Raw genomic sequence first — 22,549 nt, forward strand, 5'->3', positions numbered from 1 at the left:
AATGATGTCTTATAGCTTTGTTGTACAGGTCTTTCACCTCCTTTGTTAAGTTTATTCCCAGTTACTTAATTATTTTTTCATGCTATAGTAAATGTGATTGTTTACTTGATTTCTTTCTGTTCCAGATCACTATTTGTATATAGGAACATAACTAATTTTTATATATTGACTTTGTAGTATGCCACTTCACTGTATTGATTAATTGTTTTAAAGGCTTTGTAGTGAAGATTTTTTTTGTGTGTGTATATATTTCATTTGGAAAAATGGATACTTTTACCTCTTGCCCAATTTGGATTCCTACTATGTAAAAATCTTCATTTTTTTAAATGCACAGAATAGATATAAGTTACCTATGTTAAAAATGTCTCGGGCACAGCAGACCTCTCCTGTCTCTCCCACTGCTCCCCTCAGCAGTGTATTTCAGTCATTCTGCCTGTTTTGCTCCCCACTCTATCTCTGGTGAATCCTCTCACCCTCCCGCGCCTCCGGCCTGTACCCCAACTCTTGTATAAAAATAAATAAATCTTGGGCCTCTCCTGTGGTGCAGCAGTTGAGCGCTGGGTTGCGAAGCTGCCTGCAGCCTCTGCAGTGCCGGTTCGATCCCCGGCCAGTGGGCGAGGATCCCACATGGCGCGCAGACCTCTCCTGCCACCCGCTGCTCCCCTCAGCAGTGTACTTCAGTCCTGCTGCCTGTTCTTCTCCTCGCTCTGGCTCTGGTGAATTCTCTCACCCTCCCGCACTTCTGACTGTACCCAGTGCTTGTATAAATAAAATAAATAAATCTTTTAAAAATAAATAAATAAATAAATAAAAATCTTTAAAAAAAGAAGTCTCGATACTACAAAGAACTCAGTTGAAGGATTATATTTTTAAAACTATACATTACACATATACCTATAAATACAATAAATAAGTAACAGACACCTATGAAACTATCAACTAAATTTGACAAATGTTAACAATGTCTTCTCTGCTTCAGATCTTATTTTAAGGGCACAAAACAAACAATTGAAGCTCTTTTTCCCATAACCATAGCTACCACCTACCCCCACCACCCCAAAAGTAACTATTATCCTGGAATTTATGTTAATTCTTTACCATGTTTCTATACATTCATGCTGTATATATGAATAACATTGTTTTGGGATTAATATTCCACTCATTTGAATATTTCATAGTTCATTCATCCATTCTCATAAATATGGATATTTAGATTAAGAAAATATTTTGAACTAATTTTAGACTTAGGGAGAAGAGGTAAACAGAGTCAATTCTATATTTTTCATATAGCTTACCTTAATGTTAACATTTTATTAACCCTGATAAAATGATCAACCCAAGAAATTAGCATTGCCAAAAAGCTATTAACTAAAGAATGTATTAAAATTTTATCAGGCTTGTACTACTATCATTATTCTGTTTTAGGAGCCTATCCAGCAAACCTCATTGTATTTAGTTTTTAATTAGAAGAGACCTAGCTTATTTCTTCTTCATTCTTTCCTTATTTTTCATGATGTTAACACTTTTGAAGAGTATTGTTCAGCACTTTTATCACAATTTCAGTTTGCTTACTTTTTTTAAGATTGGACTCTGAGGTTATACTTTTTTTGATAAGAATATGATAGAAATGATGTTGTGATGCTCTTAGTGCATCCTGGAGTAGGAACATGATGTCAACTATGCCTTCTTACTGGTGGTGATAACCTTGATCATTTAGTTATGGTAGTTCCTGAGAGGGTTCTCCTGTACAATGCTGCCATCTTTTCCATTGTAGTTAATAAACATTATAAGTGAGATGCTTTGCGATTAAATAAATTCTATTTCTCTTCATATTTTCACCCACTAGTTTCAGCTAATTTATAGCTAAATTATTTTAGGTAATTTTTCTAATTTATAAGCAGATCATATTAATAATAATTAGGCCTATTGTCCTTGCCTAAAGGTTATTTTCTATTTTCCTCTTTACTTTCATATATATATTGGAATTCTACTCTAACAAATGTTTTATGTGACACTTAACAGTTTCTAGGAATATTTCTAGAAACTAGAAACATTCTAGTCTTTATTCTATTTCAAGAATAGAGTATGTTTCTTGGAAAGAGTTTCCCAATCACATTGACAACATTATGCACTTAGAAATTTTTGAACAGACACTGAAAACCTGGACAAGACTCCTGGCAGCCAGAACCATTGTCCTTGGAGGTATGTCCCCACAAACATCTTTAAGACAAAGGAATCACCGCCTTGGCATATCCATAACTTGTCTATGGTACCCTTATAGGGAAGCTCTTGTCTATGACAAGTATCTTAACTGATTACTGTTTTAGAGACTAAGTGCACCTCCAACTTCACTAGCTATTTTCAAATTGTTATCCAAAGTAGTTTAAAGAACACATGTCCACTCTAAGGGAAAAGAGAGCTCTATCTCATTGCTTTATATCCTTTGCTGAAATGCGGAATTATCCAACTCTTTCATTAGACCATTCTGAAGGAGCATATCACTTGGGTTTTAATTTGAATTAAAGATTACCTAATTTTTCATAGTAACATATTTTAATGATGAGTGATCGTTCTTATATGTTCCAGATACTCTGCATATGCATATGTCCAAATATCTTTTTTCAAGTCATGGTTTATTTTTCCATCCTTTTATTATTTTATTTTTTAATAAAGTGAATTATCACTTCAATGGATCAAAATCATTTTGTGTGTATGTGTGTGGTTTATACTTACTGTGTTTTTACTAAAAAAAAAACATTGCCTATCAGAAAGAAATTATCATGTAGATCCCCCAAAGTAGTTCTCAAAGAGTGGTATAGGAACCTTGAGGTGCCCCCAAAAAATTTTCACTGTCATTCTTTAAAAATTTACAATGGAGATTTCTAGAGGCTACATGGCATGTGATACTATAATAGACTGAAGATAAGAACAGGTATGAGAATTCAGTTGTCTTTTATTAAGCAAGAAATTAAGAAATTTGCAAAAATATAGAGCAATGTTACTATTCTCATGAGTTACTTTTGTTTTGAAAAAAGCTATTTTTATAAAAATATAGTATTTATGTGAATATGTTATGGGTTTATACAAAATAAACATAAACATATTCAAACAACTAAAAGCTTTAAAGGATTCTCAAAATTTGGGGAACATAAAAAGAGATCCTGAGATCAAAAAGTTTGAACTCCATTGCTCTAAAGTATAACCTTTTAACTTGCACAGTTCACATCTAGGTAACCTTCATGTTAAAAGAGGCATCTAACATCATGATCTTTAATAAGACTACTGAAGTCCATCCTACCACTCCTTAAAGTCTACTCTATCATAAGTCAAGCTCCATATATGTACCTAGGTCATGTGTGTATGTGTATGAATATGTTTTTGACTCTCAGCTCTCTTTTACAGGCTAAATGTCACTGTACCAGTATCGCCTTGTCAAATGTCTATGTGTTTTTGGTAGGGTTTCATAACTATCAATATATTCATATTTATATCATCCTAACAAAAATCCTACTGAAAAAAAATCACATAAACTTTGCCAGACCCAGGTCACTGCAACCAATGGAAAAATAATAGCTGCTTTTTAATATCATTAAGTACTGAAAATAAAGTGAGTTTCTCTTGATTCCCTCTTGACCTTGCCTATTTTTATATTTACTGTTCTATAAGAATATTCAAATTGGTTTATCAAATTCCATTAGGGACTGACATTTTTATAATTTTAAGCCTTCCTCTCTAACCATAAGATTCATGTTACTATTTTTTAGATTCTTTAATAACAACCAAAGTTTACAATTTTGCTCATGTGCAATCAAGTTCATTGCTAGGTACCTTAAAGTAAATGGAATATTTACATTACACTTATTTCTTACATCCAATGTCACCTTGCTGTTTACAGTCATTAAAACAAAAAAATACATTTAAATCTTTTAAAGCACAAGTTGTAGGGGCAGATTAGTTCTGCAGTATAATTTAGAGACCCTGGGTTTTTTTTTCATTAATTGTTCTATATTTTCCCCAGCGGTTTTCTGGCTCAGTGTGGAGAAAAGGCAAAAGGGAAAAGATTATTTTTATCTATTCAAGTTTTCCTTCATTCAGACTATTAGTCATCATCTCTTGCATATACTGTCTTTCCCCAACACTATTATTACTTTCTATGAAACATATTTGGACCTTCTCATTCTATCTTTAATTATTCTTAAACCCTCATATTTTCTTCTTAATTCTTTGTTGTATATTCTGGAAAATTACCCAGAGTTATCTTTGAGTTCTGAAGTTCTGTCTTTAGCAATGTTCAGTCTATTCTTCAAATACCCACTAACTTTTTAGCTATTCATATTTTTTATTTGTAATAATGTCTGGCTCTTTTATGTATTTTCTTCCTAGATTCTTAATTTTTTCTACAATATCAATATTCAAGAATTTCAAAATTTTTATTTTAGAATGTCTTCTAAATATGTAATGTTTTTGGAATTCAAGCTTTTCTATTTGCTGTACCTGTTTACCCATCTTGAAACTCTTTGTCATGCAATTTGTAACCATTTAAAACTATTAGTTGTGTTATTTATTGATAACTCATTTTCAATAAAGGTCTTCATTTGTGCATACATGCCAAAAAATCAATTTTATCTTTGTTTTAGATCTGACATCAGCAGATGGCACAGGCCTGGGGTTTCATGCTAGAGTCCCAGACAACATTAGTTTCCTGTTTGCTGGGCAAGTGGGCTAAAGTTTTTGGTTTTATTTCACAGAAAGAATGACTCTTTATAACTAAAGGCACAGGAGTCACATGTATCACCTCATCTTGAATGAGCCCAAGGCAATATCTCTGGATCTTCTGTGAGTTTTTAAAAACTGCAGCCCCTTGCCCATAAGATCCATAGTACATTGATTGCAGAAATGGTCTCAATTCTCTTTATTTCTCTTTTCTTTATCACACCCTTTGCAATATGATTTTACAGTTCTAGCCAACAAAAGGTCAGACAAATGATTTGTTTTAGCCAGAAAAAGTGGCACATGTGAGTTTGCTACGTCTAACCTTAGGCCTAAGGCAGATTCACATGCCTATGCTCTCAAAAATGGAAAATTTTCTGGTAGAAAAAAAAAACCAAAAACCTAGCTCCTTTCTGAGGGGCAACACACTAAATGGAATAAAGAAGTCTTATGCAATCAATATCATTGTAAATTAGCGGTCAGTCTGTCAAGCCACCACCGGCATGAGTTAAGCTCCGCCAAGATCAGCTGAGTCTCATCATATCAGTAGAACTGGTCAACCCTTCTGTAAACTGGTAGTAGACAAAATTTGCTGATAAGTCACTAAATAGTGAAGTGCTTTTCTAAGAAAATGTAATAGCTAAGTGATACAATATATCTGAATAGAATACAACTATTAGGCCCCAGGGCTTACCTACACCACCAGAACAAATGCTAATTGCACATTCTCTCCTGACTTTCTCAATTGGGGATTCCTTTTATTTGTGCTTGGTTACTTACTTGGGTTTTTAAAATAAACTAGATTTGGTTTATATAGTATTCTGCATTTTTGGAGTGAGAGAGGCTAAAAAACCTGCTTATTCAGTTTTATCATCACATTTATAGAAACTTGACCAAATTTTTCTCCTAACAGTTAACCCACCAACTTTCTGATTGCCCACAAAATGTCACAAATGAAATTTCTTCCAGTTCCTGGAATAATCTAGGTTTTTCTCAAGTTCAGTTATTTCTTCATATTACTACCTCTCCCTAATATACTTTCACCTAGATAATTCCTATACTGCCTTCAGGTATCAACCTGAATGAGGAAATTTCCTGGAAAAAAAAAGTTCCCAAGTTTGTGTGTGTGAGATGTCTATCTTACTCACCATTTTATCCCATCATATATACTAGATTTTTACACATGGAAATTCACCAATAAATATTTGTTGAATGAAACTGGCATATGTTTACACATTTTAAACACAGAGTGAAAAGCCATTTATCTATTTAATGCTTTGGCATTACTGAAGAAAAAGCTATCATTATACTAAAACAGTGATAATTTATGTGCATAAATTCCCAGAATGTGAAAACCAAAGAATAAGCCTTTTCTTGACCAAACTGCTTTCTTCCCAAAATATTAATTTAGTTTGTTCCTGATGAGGAATTATTCCTCTAACTCAGTTACACTGTTAAAGGTGCAGGCTTGTTTTCTAAAGAATATTTTTTCAGGGATTTCAGGAGAAAATTCATTACATCATCCTAACAACTCCTTGCATTGACTTCATCCTTGAGGTCTCAAGTTGCTCTGTGTGTTGTGTTTTTTGTCTGCCTATTTTGCTTTATTGGATCTTCTGCCCAAGAGTTCTGTCCTCTCCAAAAGTAGTAAATTGGAAGCTTCAGGGGAAACCCAAGAGAGCTGCTAGGAGGTACTAGTTTCCACTCGTGGCTCTCCACACTGGAACCAGCAATAATGCCATTTGTTTGCATGCTCGACTAACAGTGGTAGCTTACAGTTGGACTATACACTCTGGATGTAGGCCCAGAGGTCCCGTAGGGAGAAGAATGGAGGTGTACCCAGGCTTTTTGAAGCCCCTTGTCTAGGAATTCCCTGCCAAAAGTGCTGTGTCCAGAAGGGCTGCATTCTCCCACTGTGCAGTGAAACAGGCACCAGAAACAGGCACCAGAAATAGGCTATTCTCAATTTCTGCATTCTAGATGGAGGCTGGAGGTCATGGGGTGAGGGTACTCAGGCTATGCCAAGTCCACAGTCTAGAAATCCCCTGCCTTAAAGGCTATGTTCCTGATAGACCAGGAGGTGCTACCCTCTCCCTGACTATGCAGCAAAGTAGGTGCCAGAAATAATATCGGATCTAGAACTGTGCTTCAGATGATTCTCAGGGCAGGCACAAAAGAACTCACTAGGCAGACTAAGGTTACTGTGGCCACTTGCATTTCTTTGTATGCACTGGATGCCCATGCAGGAGGTTGCACAGTGGGGCAGGGTGAGGGGAGCCTTCCATGGCTCCCTGAGTTGGGCACAGATATTTCTGAGAGTCCAGAGACCACCAAGGGAAAGACGAGTGGCTCTCTCCACTGCCTAAACCAGTTCCCAGCCACATGGGTGTCCTTCATTGAACTGCTGATCAGACTGTGCTCTCACTGAGAAGCATGCACTCTCCTTCCAGTCCGGGAGCACAGGAGAGGCCAAAAGACTAATGCAGGGGAGGGCATGTGTCCCTCCCAGTGATCTGGCACCTTTCCAGATTTACTGTTTCCCAGTCTTTCCTACACATTCTGATGGTTTCTGTCTTTCCTCCATGCTATGACACCGGTCCTCATGTCCCTAACTCAGTTCCAGATGTGGCTGATTCCTCCAGCTGCTTATCCTCAATATCCCTGAAACAAGCAGTGACTCAATGATATTGTCCATCCACCACCTTTCCCACTCTCTGTTCTAAATCATTTAAATTAAGCTCTCCAACAGCCTATTTTTCTAATACTAAATTCTAATTGTTACTATAAATTGTAATTCTAATACTAAAAAATCAATCTCTAATGTTTGTAAATTCCACTTTGTTTATAACAGCCCAAACTGGGTGTGATATTACAAGGGAGATTTGACCACTAATGAGCATTAATTTGCATTTAATTCTTTCAATAACACATTATAGCTCCTTAAGTAACACTACAATAGAGTCTGAATTACGTGTATAAGAGCAGGGTGGATTACAGTGTAAGGTAAGAAGAAAAGTTTCAATAACATGAAAATATGAAGAGATAGAATGTGGGTGGGAGTGGGGAAGAGACAATATAGCAGCAATGGTTAGACAGTATGGTGATTCAATGGGTCCTCTAGAGGACAATTTTCCTTCAGAGGGTTAATATCTTGTCAATTTTTAAATATCACATATATTTAAATATATACAATACATAATATATATGTGTTTATGTGGTTGGTTTAGGAGACACTAAATCTCATGAGACACTACCATCACAACAACAAAAAAATGAAGTAAAGGAAACTTTCTTTAATTAAGAAAACGCAAGTTTTAAACTATCTCAGTGAAAGTAATTTTCTAATAGATAACTTACATTATGAAAATTTAATATATTGTAAATCACAGGTAAAGAACACAAACAATCACATGTAATAAATAAAGTAAGCATTAGTTACACTTGGCCAATGAGCACTTGCCATGTAGCTACTTAAAACTGAGATGGACTTTTTGTATAAAATGAAGACTTAGTACAAATTATAGGAGATAAAGTATCACCTTAATAATATTTTATATTTATTATACATTGAAATTAAGTATATTAAATAGTAAAACAAATCTGATCTGTTTTCATTTTTTAATTACTATGGGGTTCACATTATATTCTCCTTGGACAGCACAACTGTAGAGACTGGAACAAGAAATGAATGCTTTCTCAGAATGCCTACTCAGCTGGAGGTGGCCTCATAATAATTCTGACCAGTAAGGCACATGCAGAAGTCAAAAGGAGACTTGTGATGGTTTTTTTTGTTTGTTTGTTTGTTTTTTTAATAGTTGCTTTTTCAGTCTTAACTTTTTTTTTTAAAGATTTATTTATTTATTTATGCAAGCACTGGGTACAGTCAGAAGCATGGGGGGTGGGGGGGGCAGGGCGAGAGAATTCACCAGAGCCAGAGCGGGGAGCAGAGCAGGCAGAAGGACCGAAGTACACTGCTGAGGGGAGCAGCGGGCGGCAGGAGAGGTCTGCGCGCCATGCGGGACCCTCCTCCGGTTGCCGGGGAACAGCCGAGGATCGAACTGGCGCCGCAGAGGCCGCGGGCAGCCTCGTAGCCCAGCGCTCAACCGCTGCACCACCAGGGGAGGCCCGAGAGTTGTAATGTTTTTGATGTTTCTGATAAAATGAATAACTTCTGATGAAAAGTATTTAAACGTACCATTTTTTCCAAGTTCCCTCTTCTTTTTATTATAAATAACAGAACAGCCAGTGTGAGATAATATAGAAAAGAGAAACCGACTAACCAACAGCTAGCCAGTCTCTAAGTAATACATTATATAAGAGGAAAAAAAAGGCACCTTTTAATTTATGCCACTGCAATAACCACTGACACATATAAAAAAAAATTTCTACATAATTACCTGAAATTATCATTTCAGTTTTTAAAAAATCAAAGATACTGACTTGGACATGATTATTCGATTACAGAATCAATAATGTGGCAGCAATCTCAAGGTAATAGCTGAATTCTAAGAACCTCCCAAACACACAGTTCCAAAATCAGTACAATATATGACAAAAGTCATTTATCCTACTCTACTGATTTGTTATTTTATTTTTATTGCAGTAGTATTGTTTTAGGTATAGGTATAGGATTACATCTCTTCAGATGTATATTACCACCACTCCAACCACCAAGACACATACCCACAGTCCTCTTATAAAAGAAATATAACATCCTGGGGCCTCCCTGGTGGTGCAAGGGGTTAAAACACAACCTGTGTAGCTGCCTGCAGCCTCTGCAGCATAAGTTCGAACCCCTGGCCTGCCAGAGAGCAACCCACATGGCACAGCGGACTTCTCCTGACTCGCCCGCTGCTCCCCTCAGCAGTGTATTTCAGTCAATCTACCTGTTCTGTTCCCCACTCTGTCTCTGGTGAATCTTCTCAACCCCACTCCTCTGGCCTGTAACACAGCCCTTGTATGAATAAATAAATAAATCTTAAAAAAAAATAATGTTCAAAGTAAATGCCTGGTGGTACAACAGACATTCATTAAATATTTGAAAACAAATGAATACTAGGAATTTAGTTGCATGATTCTAACATAAATGACAGGCAGCCATTAAGTGTGTTGTTATTAGATGTTTAAATGTGGCAAAATGGTTGAAGCATATTGAAGTATTTAATGCAGTTAAAAATACATTAGGAGTCCTGTCTTAATTGATTTTATAGAATGAGTGAACTGCAAGATAAAAGGCTGCAAGATAAAAGGGAGGGTTATGTATAAATAGAAAGCTACACTAAAAATAATTACAAATGGGAATTCAATGCACAGAATGGCAAAGGCCTTAGAAAATCTACTCATCCATAAAAGCAACAAGAATACTAACAAAAACTATCAAAATCACCTTTTTCAGTGCTCTGGAAATTAAACAAGAGCCCTTGTAAACAAGAACTTCCAATAATCCAAGGCCATTTAATCAAGAAAAATGACTGATTCCCTCTTCCCAGCTCTGTTGTAGCCTTAGTCACACAAAGATATAGTCATGAAAACCAGCAGGCTAACAACCACCAGAAGGGATGAAACAGGTTAGAACTTCCCCAAAACACTATCTCAGCAAAATGTGACTATTTTGATCTGACAAACTACTTGAAAACTGATACTTGCACAACATTTTAAAAATGATCAGACTTGGAGTTTGCTCAAGGCACACAGTCATTCCCCCCAAAGGCAAATGTTGAAAACAATCAAAGGTAACAATTTAACATTTCAGCTGCCTAGAAAAAATGATCTAAATGATAGGGGTGAGGTACACAGGGGACTTTGGAAAGTGCCAACATATTCCTGTACAGCCAGAGGGCTGTGTATATGTGTCGGGTTGTGTCCATAACCAAGAATTGAGACACTAATCTCACAGCACTGGCTGAATTTGAAGGTCTGCAAAAGCAGAAATTGAAGGCTAAAAAACAGTTACATACTATCTGTGATACCTTTCATGTGTACCCCAAAACACATAAAGAGGACATTGGGAAAGATCAGAAAATCTATTAGTTCAAAGCATTTAAGTTTATCTTTGTTCAGTCATTAACTAATCAGTAAGTTATGTGAGCAAAGACATCAAAGGATTCACATGACAGAATACAAAAATACAAAAAATTTTTCAAGAACTACACCAAACAAAAAAATAAATAAATACGGGGCCTCCCTGGTGGCACAGGCAGTTGAGCGCAGCACTATGAAGATGTCCGCAGCCTCTGCAATGCCAGTTCGATCCCCGCTGGCTTCCGAGCAACCCACATGGCAAGCAGATAGACCTCTACTGTCTCACCTGCTGCTCCCCTCAGCAGTGTATTTCGTCAGACTGCCTGTTCTGTTCCCCTCTCTGTTTCTGGTGAATCCTCTCACCCTCCCACACATCTGGCCTGTACCCCGGTTCTTGTATAAATAAAATAAATCTTTAAAAAAAAAAACATAAATACAACACTGACAATACTGCTTAAAGGAGGGGAGAGGGGGCCTGATTCTAAAGTTGAGGCACTGGTATATTTTAAATGAAAATAATTGTATTAAAGAATTGGATTAAAATCACTCCAAGCTATTCTCTAATGACCATGGAAACTAGGGAAACTCAAAAATATGTGAAAATGAAACAACACACTAAATAACCAATAGTTTAAAAAATAACTCACAAAGGAAATTAAAAAGTATATTGAGATGTAAATATAAAAAATAGTGAGATGTTAGCTAACCAGAGTATAGAGATAAATTTATAATAATAGTAAATGCCTTTATTTGAAAAGCAGAATTATTTTAAATCATAATCTAAACTTACCTTAAGCTAAGAAATAAGACCAACATAACCAAAGTAGAAGAAAGGAAATCATGGCAATTAGAAGGAATATAGAGACTACAAAATAATTTAAAAAGGCAATGAAATAAAACATTGATTCTTTGAAAAATCAATAAAATTGATGAAAGTTTAACTACACTGACAAAGAAAAGAGATATGATTCAAACTACTAAAATGAGGAAACAAGGGATATACTAATACTAATCTGAGAAGGAAGAAAAAGGATTTATGACCTAGATAAAATGGAAATTCCTAGAAAGACACAAACTACAAAAATTGACTCAAGAAAATATAGAAAATCTGAATAGACACAAAATCAATAAAGAGATTGAAACAGTAATAATAATAAAACTTCCCATAAAGAAAAGTTCAGACCCAGCTAGGTCCGCCAATGAATTGTACCAAATATTTAAAGAATTAAGATCAATCCTTCATAAACTCTTTGAAAAAGAGAAGCGCATACTTCCAAATCCATTCTATGAGGACATTATTACCCTAATACTAAAATCAAATACAGATGTCCCAAGAAAAAAAAAAGATTTCTTTATTTATGCATACAAGAACTGGGGTATAAGTCAGAATTGGGGGGGGGGTAGTGAGAAGATTTACCAGAGAGAATGGGGAGCAGAACAGGCAGATTTACTGAAATACACTGCTGAGGGGAGCAGCGGTCAAGACAGGAGAGGTCTGCTGTGCCATGTGGGTAGCTTCTTGGCCAGCTAGGGATCAAACTCATGCTTCAGTGGCCAATGATATCTTGATAATGCTGTCTTTAACCCCTCCGCCACCAGGGAGACCCCCCACCAATGTACATTAAGAATACTGCTATAGGGGTATCCCAGGTGGCCTATGGGTTAAGTCTTAGCGTTATCACCACCACAGTCCACCACAGCAGTCTAAGTTCGATTCCTGACCAGGGAGGGAACTTAGCCAAATGGCGCAACAGACCTCTCCTGTCTCGTCAGCTGTTTCCTTTAGCAGTGTATTTCAGTCAATCTACCTGTTCTCCCCCACTCTGTCTCTGGTGAATCCTCTCACCTCATTCCCCACCTCTGGCCTACACTCCTGTTATTCTATGCAAAAATAAATTAAAAAAAAAGAAGAACACTGCTGTGAAGATCCTCAAAAAAATACCAGTAACCTGACTATACCAATATTTTGGAAGGACTATGTATCATGACTAAGTAACAGAAAGTGTGTGCCTATCCCATGTACTTCAAATTTGTTTGAAATATGAGAATCAAGCAGTATAATATATCATAACTATAGAATACAAAACAAAATCATATGATAATTTCAACAGATGTAGAAAAAGCATTTGCAAAAGATCCAACAGACTTTCATGATGGACACAAAAAACTAAGGTAGAAGAAAACCTCCTCAATTTGATAAAGGGTATCACATTAATAATGAAAGATCCCCCCCCCCCACGCAAGATCAGGAATAAAATAAGGATGTGTTTTCTCATCACTTATATTCAGTACTTTCTTGGACGGTCTAGTCAGAGAAATCAGGTAAATAAAATTTATATTAAAAATGAAGATGCACCCTACCACTATTTGCAAATGATATGGTATTCTTTATAGAAAAGTCTTGGAAATTCATAAAAACTATTAAAACTTAAATATAAGCTCATCAAGCTTTCAGGATATAAGATAAATTTATAAAAATTGCATTTCTATAAATATGTAATGAATAATCTGAAAATAATATTAAGACTCCACTTATAATACAAAATAAAATGCTTAAGAGTAAATTTTTAAACGAATGAACAACATATTAAAAACTACAAAACTTCACAAGAAAAAATTAAGACCTAAGTGACCTAAACCACATGCAACAAAATAAACACTAGAGAAACTACACTTAATCAAAAATTTTAAAACTGCTTCAAAGAACATTATCAAAAAAAATAAAAAGATAAATCTACAGAATTGGAGAAAATATTTGTAAATCTTTAACTGTTAAGAGCCAGCATCCATAGCATGCCTTTAAAATTTCCTATAAGTGCTCAATGAAATAAGTCAGAAGGAAAAAGAAAAACATGGGATAGTTTCATTTATAGGAGAAAACAGGGAAACCATACAAGAGATCAGAAGAAAAAAAAAAGACAATACTAGCAGGCAGACAATACATTAATACATTGGAGATATTCATCAGGGGAGGGAAGAGCACAAATGTCCACGGTGACGGTTCACAGGTGTCTTGGTGGTGGTAATTTTATGGGGACAACACTGGAGAGAGGAAATCACATATTATACAAGAATGAAAAATGATGTAAAAATATACAAATAAATAAACAAAAAATAAGATAAAATTTCATATAAGTCAACAATTAAAGGACAAGTAGCTCCATTGAAAATGGGCAAATGATTTGAATACATAGTACCACCCAAAAACATAAATCACAGAAAAAGATACTGAACGTAGTGGGAAACGCAAAACAGAAGCACAATTAGAAGTCACTCAACACCCTCTAGAAAGGCTATAACAACAAAAAACAAAACAAAAATTAAAAAACATGAACAAGTGCCGGCAAGGACACAGAGAAATTAGACCTTGTTCCTTCCTGATAGGAGTGTAAAATAGTGCAATTGCTTTGGAAAAAGTCTGGCAGTTTTTCAAAAAGTTATATATTGAGTTATTATACATATATATGTATATAATCTAGAAATTCTACTTTTAGATAATATACCTAGGAAAACTGAAAATATACCTACCTACACAAAAAAATTTACATTTGGATATTTATAACATCATTATTCATAATAATCAAAAAGTAGAAACCAACCAAATGTCCAGGTACCTGCTGAGTGGATGAACAAAACGTGATATGTACAAAACAATATTATTTATTCATAAAAATAAATGAAATACTGCTATATGTTACAACAAGGATATTCCTTACAGAGAATAGGAAAAGTGAAATAGCCATACACAAAAGCACCTGGTTATTTGATTCCATTAATATTATAGTTAACTATAAGAAAAATAATTTTAAAAATGAGAATTCCAGTAGAAGACATTAATCTAAAAAAATTAAATGTAAATTTTAGAGCTAAACATAATGCCTAAAATGAAAAAATTCAATGGATGGTTAAATAGACACATTAGAGTACATAAACAGTAATATAAGAATAAATCAACAAAAAAAATTCCAAATGAAGCAGAGACAGTAAAAAGGAAAGAGAAAAGGATAGAAAAAGAGATCAAAAGAGATGAGAAAAGGTGTCAGGGTCACATATGTAGTTATTGTCTCAAAAAAGAAAAAAGACAACAAAATGGAGTACACAAAATTTTGAGTAGATCTAGAGGACAACTTTCTGAATCTTATGAAACACATTAGGCTTAGATGTGAATACTTCTACAAACCCTACAAAAGATAAAGAACAGTAGAGCTAGCACATCTTACTAAAACTATTGAAAATCAAAAGTAAACATTTTAAAGCTGCCTAGGAAGACAATATTTTTATGCACTATAAACACAACTACAGCTGATTATTAGCAAAACTATAGAAACCACAAGACAATATAATGGCATATTTAAAGTGCTGAAAGAAAACATTAAACAAAAAAATGCCTTTCAAACTGAAATATAAACAAAGACATTTTCAGAAAAACAGTAAGTAAGGAATGGACCATAGTACCATAAAGAATATCCCAGGAATTTGGGGCCTCCTCTGGTGGCCCAGTGGTTGAGCACTGGGCTGCGAGGCTGCGGGCAGCCTCTGCAGCGCCGGTTCATTCCCCGGCCGCCGGCGAGGGTCCCACAAAAAAAAAAAAAAAAAAAAAAATATCCCAGGAATAAAAGATGATCATCTAAATTGTATACATATCAAAGTGCAAAGCTGTACTTCCAAAAATTACAGAGTATTGTAAACCAATGGTAAATCAATAAAAAATTTATTTTAACAAAAGTATAGTAAAATTGAAAGCTGCAAATAAGACCAATAACGAGAGATATACTAATTATTAAATTCAGGTGCTGCAATAGAACATCACTACAGAACCAAGAGATATTAAAATCCTAAAAAGAGATTTATGAACAATTTTATGCCAACATTTTTGGGCATTTAGATCAAAAGAGAATATTTTCTTGCAAAACAAAACTCACAAAAACTATGTATTCCTGTGATGCATGATGCAGAGCAAATAAATAACAGTTGAGAAATATTTGGTTGGAAATAAGTGGGAGTTAAGATTAGTAAAATGACTTAGAACTTTGTATTTCTTTGAATCACCACATAAATCATGAACTATGATTTAATATTTGAGTAATCTTTAAAATATGTGTTTAATAAAGGACAAGGAAGGAAACAAAACAAGAAAAAATTATACTTAAATCTAATAGTTCTATTTTAAGATGCATGGTTAAGTAAAATGACATCATTGAAACGGTTACCACAATGATGAAGGGCCTAAAATGTCACCACACCTCAGGCAAAGAGAGAGCATTGAGAAAAAATAAAAGCCTCTGATAAACTAGGCTGCTTCACAGAAAACACAATTCAGCTAAGTTATCTCATTTGACATTCACAATCAAATACTTCAGTACTCACAAATCTGTAACATTTCCCCTAAGTAAACGACTATCAGGTTAATTTTCCCATTTGGGCTAAAATTAACAAAAATATGAATATATATTCTGATTTGCTTTAGGAACTATTATGCTTGCTGATTAGTCTAATACATAGAACCATTTTCATCATTAATACAGATGTTACAAATTCAAATAGTTAAGATGACTATATGATGAAATATTCTTTCATAGATAGAACTAAGGAACATTTTATTCAGTCAAAGTTGTAGTTTACTGTGCTTAATTATTTATACAAACTATCTTTTGGCATAAATAGGTGTTATGCTGAATAACCTGCTTTCCTTCTGAGAGTCAGAAATCTGGTACCTTCTAGGTAGAGGGTGTTTGTTAATATGACCAGCCTCCCAATAAACACCTGGGTAACAAATCTCTGAGCTTTTCATAACCGGATGCTGGAAGAACTATGCATGCAATGTATGGCCACATGGGCAGAGGAATATTGGAAGCTTGCACCTGATTATCTCTGGGCTTTGCTCCATGCATTTTTTTCTTTGGCTTTTTTTCCTTAATATTCTTTTCCTGTAATAAGCTTTACACATGGCTATGAACCACACTCCTAATTCTCCCACGGAATCATTAAAACTAGGGGTAGGCTTTGGAACCCCCAAAATAATACTATTTGTTTAGTTTTAAGTTACATCATAGTAGTATTTCAAAAGAGGGTTAAGACTATACAACAATGATATAACTGACCTAGTTCAGAGAAGTCCCCCATTGATTCGAAGCAGCATTTCAGGTGAATATATAATCTTATGAGTTGTACTAGGCATAACAGCATTGCCAAATCTTTAAAACTTTAGATTGGGTTAAATGACTTTTGCCACAAATATCAAGAGTTAGTAAGTGAAGACTAGCCATCAATCATACAGTCATATGGAAATTAGTTGTCAGAATGGTCCTTAGAATTATCAAATTCCATGCTAATAGAATTACAAGTCTTTATGACTATTTCATCCCTCTACATCTTGGGCGCTTCATATCCTGTGGCCCCTTCTCATATTCAGCTGTTTATTTCATCAGTAACAACCAGAAGAGAATTTCTCATCTACTAATACCTATGGCTAAGTATTGACCATCATACCTATATGTATATCTATTATATTCATATCCCTTCCTAGTATATGTCTTAAATATTAGTGATAGCTAAAATCATTCCCTCTTCTGATGTATTATATTTCATGCAATCTTGCCTATGTAAGAATTTTCTTCTTTCAATTACTCTTTTTTCTGTCCTGAACCATCAAATTTGTTCATTATACTGGATGTTTCCAATCAACCTAACTCCTTCTCTAATTAATATCCTCCCATGATTTCCATCCTCCTCTAGTTAACGATCCCATTTCTGTGACCTTTTCACCAAAGAAAACAAAATGCCTCAAATGAGTTATCTCCTTTTCTTGCCTTCTGTTCCTCTAATCAGGATGTTGTTGTTCTCATTGAAGCTAATTCCATAGTTTACCAGTGACTTCAGTGACATTGTTTACATAGTCATTATTTATGTCCATTGCTTGAAATAATTATTAACAATGCCCCCTTACTCTTAAAAACATCCTGGTTTGGAAATGACCATTACTATAAATTACCATATTGCTATAAAAGCAACGATCATTCTCAGTCCTCATCTGACCGCTGGATTTTATTGGATTTACCTGATTACTTCCTCCTTGAAGCACTTTTTTCAGTGAACTTCTCAGGTATCTCATTCTCCAGTTTCACTGACCTATCTTCCTCAGTCTCCTTTGTTGGATACTCTTGTCACGTTGCATATCTGGTGTGTGCAGGATTTAATCCTTCCCATCTCTAGCTATCTCCAGAGATTACATATCTATATTTTACTGCTATCCAAAAATTGTCTCTAGCCCAGTCCGCTCTCCTAAAGTTCCCACTTGACTATCCAACTGCTTATGTGACAGCTCTCCCTCAATGGCCAATAGGCACCTCAAATTCAAAATATCTAAAACCAAACTTCCAATGGCTACCCACAGCACTTCTACACAGTCAAAGTCTTCTACCTTCTCTACTATATAATATCATAAAATTGTTCAGTTCCACAACCGTTTTGTGATCTTTAATTCTTTTCCTTTCATACTGCTTATCTAATCCATAAGCTAATTTTACTGATCTTACTTTTTCATTGTATACAAAATAAAATCTCATCCATTGCCAAAGCAATTTTATCACTACAATTAAAAACAGTGGGAAATCACTGGCAATCATCAATTTTAGTTGCTATTTATTGTAAATTGTTATCACACAGTGTTCTGCTGGGACCTTGGGTGCTTTGAAGCTTGGGTGGAGAGAAATGAGAAGCAAAGTAAATGGGCTGCTTGTGGGTGTCCTCCTTAGAGGCATGCTTCTTCATTTGTTTTATATTTAGGATGCTGCTTAGGATTATACCACCCAAAATGTTTGAATACCACTACTTCACAGTAACATGAAAACTGAACACTATTTGTATGCAATGAAAATGTAATTATTTGATGAACCAAATATAACAAATCGAAAGTGGGTATTATTCATTTCTTATTATTATTTGTTCTTTATTTATCTTATTTATCATTATTTCTTCACTTATAAATAGAAATACTGTATTAAAACACCATGAGTGGAAGGAGTTAACAAAAGTGTAAACTGCATACATCTAATTTATAGCATTCTCCATGTAGTCAAAAGATGATTTTGGTATTCAGTGTATGATACGATTATTCTCACAATATGGACAACAGGAGATGAGTAATAACAGCACGTGTAGCATATCAACCCTTAGATGAAGTTCTCATTGTATATGAACTTTTTACTTCCACTGTAGCACACTGAAAAATGTGCCTGTGTATTTGTTCAAGCATGAGTGTCAGTGGTACAAATGCTTCTCAATTCTGGGATATAAATTCTTTTCAAATTCCTAATAAAAATGAGAACATGGTATTTTCAAAAACAAGAATCCTACCAAGGTTCCACAAATACTACAATATGATAAAGGTATCTTTTTACTTTTAAAAGGATGGTTTATGAAAAATAACAACATGAAGATATAACTGAGTCTGCTAACCTCATTTTTACTTTCATTGTTACTAAAATTTTCTGAAAGTTACAAGTTTTTATTTCATATCACCTGGAATAAAAATCTTTCATAGAAGTGAAGTTTTATTACCTATTCTATATTTTGCTCATTTTGAAAATTATTTGATTTAGAAATACAAGGACTTTTTTATTCTATATCCAAAATCTAGCATCAGATTATATGACTTTAAAGAATAACAAGTTTCTGTGAAAAGTTTTAAAAGAGGAAAAAATGTAGATATTCTCTGAAGTGAAATGTAGTTATAGAGAATCTGGAGAAATCATACCTCATCAGTGTTATAGATAATCTGGAGTCCTGAGGAAATCATTTCCACAAGATAAAGGAGATAGAGTGACACCGCATTTATCTGGAAACAAACAGCAACAATGAAAGATTAAAGGAAATAACAAAAATGTTAACCATGAAAGCTAAAATTGGGTCTCCCAGGTGGCACAGAGGGTTGAGCGCAGTGGTGTGGGGCTGTTCGCAGCCTCTGCAGAGCAGGTTCAATTCCTGGCCAGTCAGGGAGATACCCACATGGCGCAGCAGACCTCTCCTGTCTCACCCACTGCTCCCCTCAGCATTGCTTTTGGTCCTTTTGCCTATTCTACTCCCCACTCTGTCTCTGGTGATTCCGCTCACCCTCCAGTGCCTCTGGCCTGTACCCCAGCTACTGCATAAATAAAAAAATCTTAAAACAAAGCTAAAATTACAAGTTATTTGCTCTAATAGAGGCATATAAAAATATTCTTTCCTATTGTACAATGAAGAGCTGTGGATTTAGTTTATAATTAAAACCCTAAAATCCTCAAATTGATTGGGAGGCACCTGATTAGAAAAATGGCTGCAAATAGAACTGGTAGCAACTGTTTCTATCATATTTGCTTTCTAAGATTTATTTTCAAACCCTGTATCTAAAGTGCTTCTGCTTTGGAATAGTTTTTGCCCCACAGGCAACTATGGAATGTCAATTCATCTCAAATGTATGTAAATGAAAAAGTGATTTGGCAAGTAAGACATTAAAATTATGCCAGTACACCATAAACAATAAACAGCACATCTTGGAAACTGTCAAATTTTCAGAATACAAAATTTATGCAAGTAACTGCAGGGACATACTAATTTTAATCAATGGTGTAGCATATAATTTAAAATATATTTGTGAACAAATGAGTTTTATAAACAAATGAGATGTTTTTCTTCTTTTAGTTTATTAATCTATTAAAGGCAGTGATTAGATGATCTAAACAAAACAAAATGACAATAATGTTCATTTTAACAAAAGAGATCCAGAATTCTGAATGGGATGTGTAAATTGGTTGAAGTAACAAGCAGTGAAAGATAAATGCCGCAAACATAGATAAACTTTGAAAACATTATGCTATATGAAAAGAGCCAGTTACCAAAAACCATATATTGGGTGATTTTATTTACAATGAAATGCACACAATAGGCAGATTATGGATAGAAATAATTGGTGGTTGCCTATGGCTAGCTTTTGGTTTTAAGTATTTTAGGCTGACATAAACTTTTAAGTAAACTTTCTCAGAACATGGTGGAAAATATATTCGTCACACTGTCAGGTTTATCCAAATACTTTTTAAACCATTGACACTGGTATGTCAGATGACGTCAAGGAATTTCATTCCTATGGACAACCATTTACAGCTACATCTCCAAGAGTTCTCTGCTCTATCTCTCTTTTTTTTTTTTTAAGATTTATTTATTTATTTATATAAGCACTGGGTACAGTCAGAAGCACAGGAGGGTGAGAGAATTCACCAGAGCCAGAGCGGGCAGCAGAGCAGGCAGACTGACGAAGTACACTGCTCAGGGGAGCAGCGGGCAGCAGGAGAGGTCTGCGCACCATGTGGGACCCTCACCCGGCAGCCGGGGATCAAACTGGCGCTGCAGAGGCTGCGGGCAGCTTCACAGCCCAGCGCTCAACCACTGCGCCACCAGGGGAGGCCTTGCACTATCTTTTGAGATGCTTCTGTGAGAAACTATCAGAAAGTGACTGACAAATGAAGTGACTGTAAAGAAACTGACAAATAACAGGTTGACCAGTTTTTATTTAACACCTACTATGTAATAGGCTCTGAGTTTAAAGTATGGGGCAAAAAAACAAATGAGCCATTACCTCCTAAAATCCCTGATTCAGACAGCAAATATATTGTCAGAGCAAAAGGTACATAAAAACCTGATATGTGAACATTATCAAGAGGCTAAAAAAACAACATAGTCATATAGCATTAATTCTCCAAGAAACTGGTTACAAAATAAGTATGAGTTTCTACTTCACAAAAATGGGGACACTGTACTTTCTGTGACTGGAGGAGTCAAACTAAAGTTAGAGATTTTAGATCTCTAGAGAGAGGGGAACTATAAAAAGGAGATACTCCTATTTTAGAAAAGAATATATGAATAATAAGTATTCTGTCCTAAAGATAACAGAACCAAATGATAAGCAGGAAGAAAACCCATCAGAAATTGAGTATATATTTATATCCTAGAAACAAAGTACTACTGTCCAACTAAAAGCAGTACAGGGCCTTCCTGGTGACGCAAGGGGTTAATATGCAACCTATGAAGCTGTCCGCAGCCACTGCAGCACGAGTTCGATCCCCAACCAGGGAGCTACCCACATGGCACAGCAGACCTCTCCTGGCTCTCCCGCTACTCCCCTCAGCAGTGTATTTCAGTCAATCTGCCAGTTCTGCTTCCCACTCTGTTTCTGGTGAATCCTCTCACCCTCCACCCCCCACACCTCTGGCCTATACTCCAGTTTTTGTATGCATAAATAAATATTTAAAAAATGAAAAATAAAAATAAATAAAAGCAGTACAGATATGTGAAAGAAAAAGTAAAAACAAAGCATAAAATCCTACAATGTATCTTAGCCCAGGTATGCAGCTTAATATGCTGTATAAGACAACATTTATAAATATCAGAAATGCATTTTGGAATTACACTTTACTGGAATTTTTTAGCTTTATTGAAGGTTGTTATGTAAAAAATGAACTGTCATGTAACAAAACTTCTGATTTATGGTTACATCACTACCAATTGTCTTTATTCCCTACTTCCTAAGTATTCAGATTCTTCCAAATTTGATAACAAACACAAGCTTTATTCACTGAAAGAGCAATAGGTTTCCTTTTTTCCTGGATAGTAATAATATAATAATTCATCCATTTGCTCTTTTGGCTTGAGGATCAGGTCAGATTTAATGCACAATAGAAATAATTAATTCAGCCCTGGTGGTTAGCATTTTATTTAATTTCATGGTTGGTCTTCTTCTATTTTGAACAAGTTATGAGATAAACTTTTTAAAAACTGTACATAGTCT

General features: G+C 35.0%; 1 protein-coding gene across 5 annotated transcripts in view; it reads right to left on the bottom strand.

Annotated features, from left to right (window-relative positions):
• The window catches only part of PHKB (phosphorylase kinase regulatory subunit beta), a 223,376-nt gene that overhangs the window by 143,645 nt on the left and 57,182 nt on the right, over positions 1-22,549 (bottom strand). For all 5 annotated transcript variants that reach the window (XM_037516321.2, XM_037516318.2, XM_037516317.2 and 2 more), the window contains one exon: positions 19,487-19,567. In XM_037516321.2, the coding sequence (XP_037372218.1) occupies positions 19,487-19,567 (81 nt within the window). The remainder of the gene's footprint in view (positions 1-19,486; positions 19,568-22,549) is intronic.

This window comes from Talpa occidentalis, unplaced genomic scaffold (genome assembly GCF_014898055.3).
Source record: "Talpa occidentalis isolate TD23 unplaced genomic scaffold, MPIMG_talOcc4v2.1 talOcc4.17, whole genome shotgun sequence".
NCBI classification, from domain to species: Eukaryota; Metazoa; Chordata; class Mammalia; order Eulipotyphla; family Talpidae; genus Talpa; species Talpa occidentalis.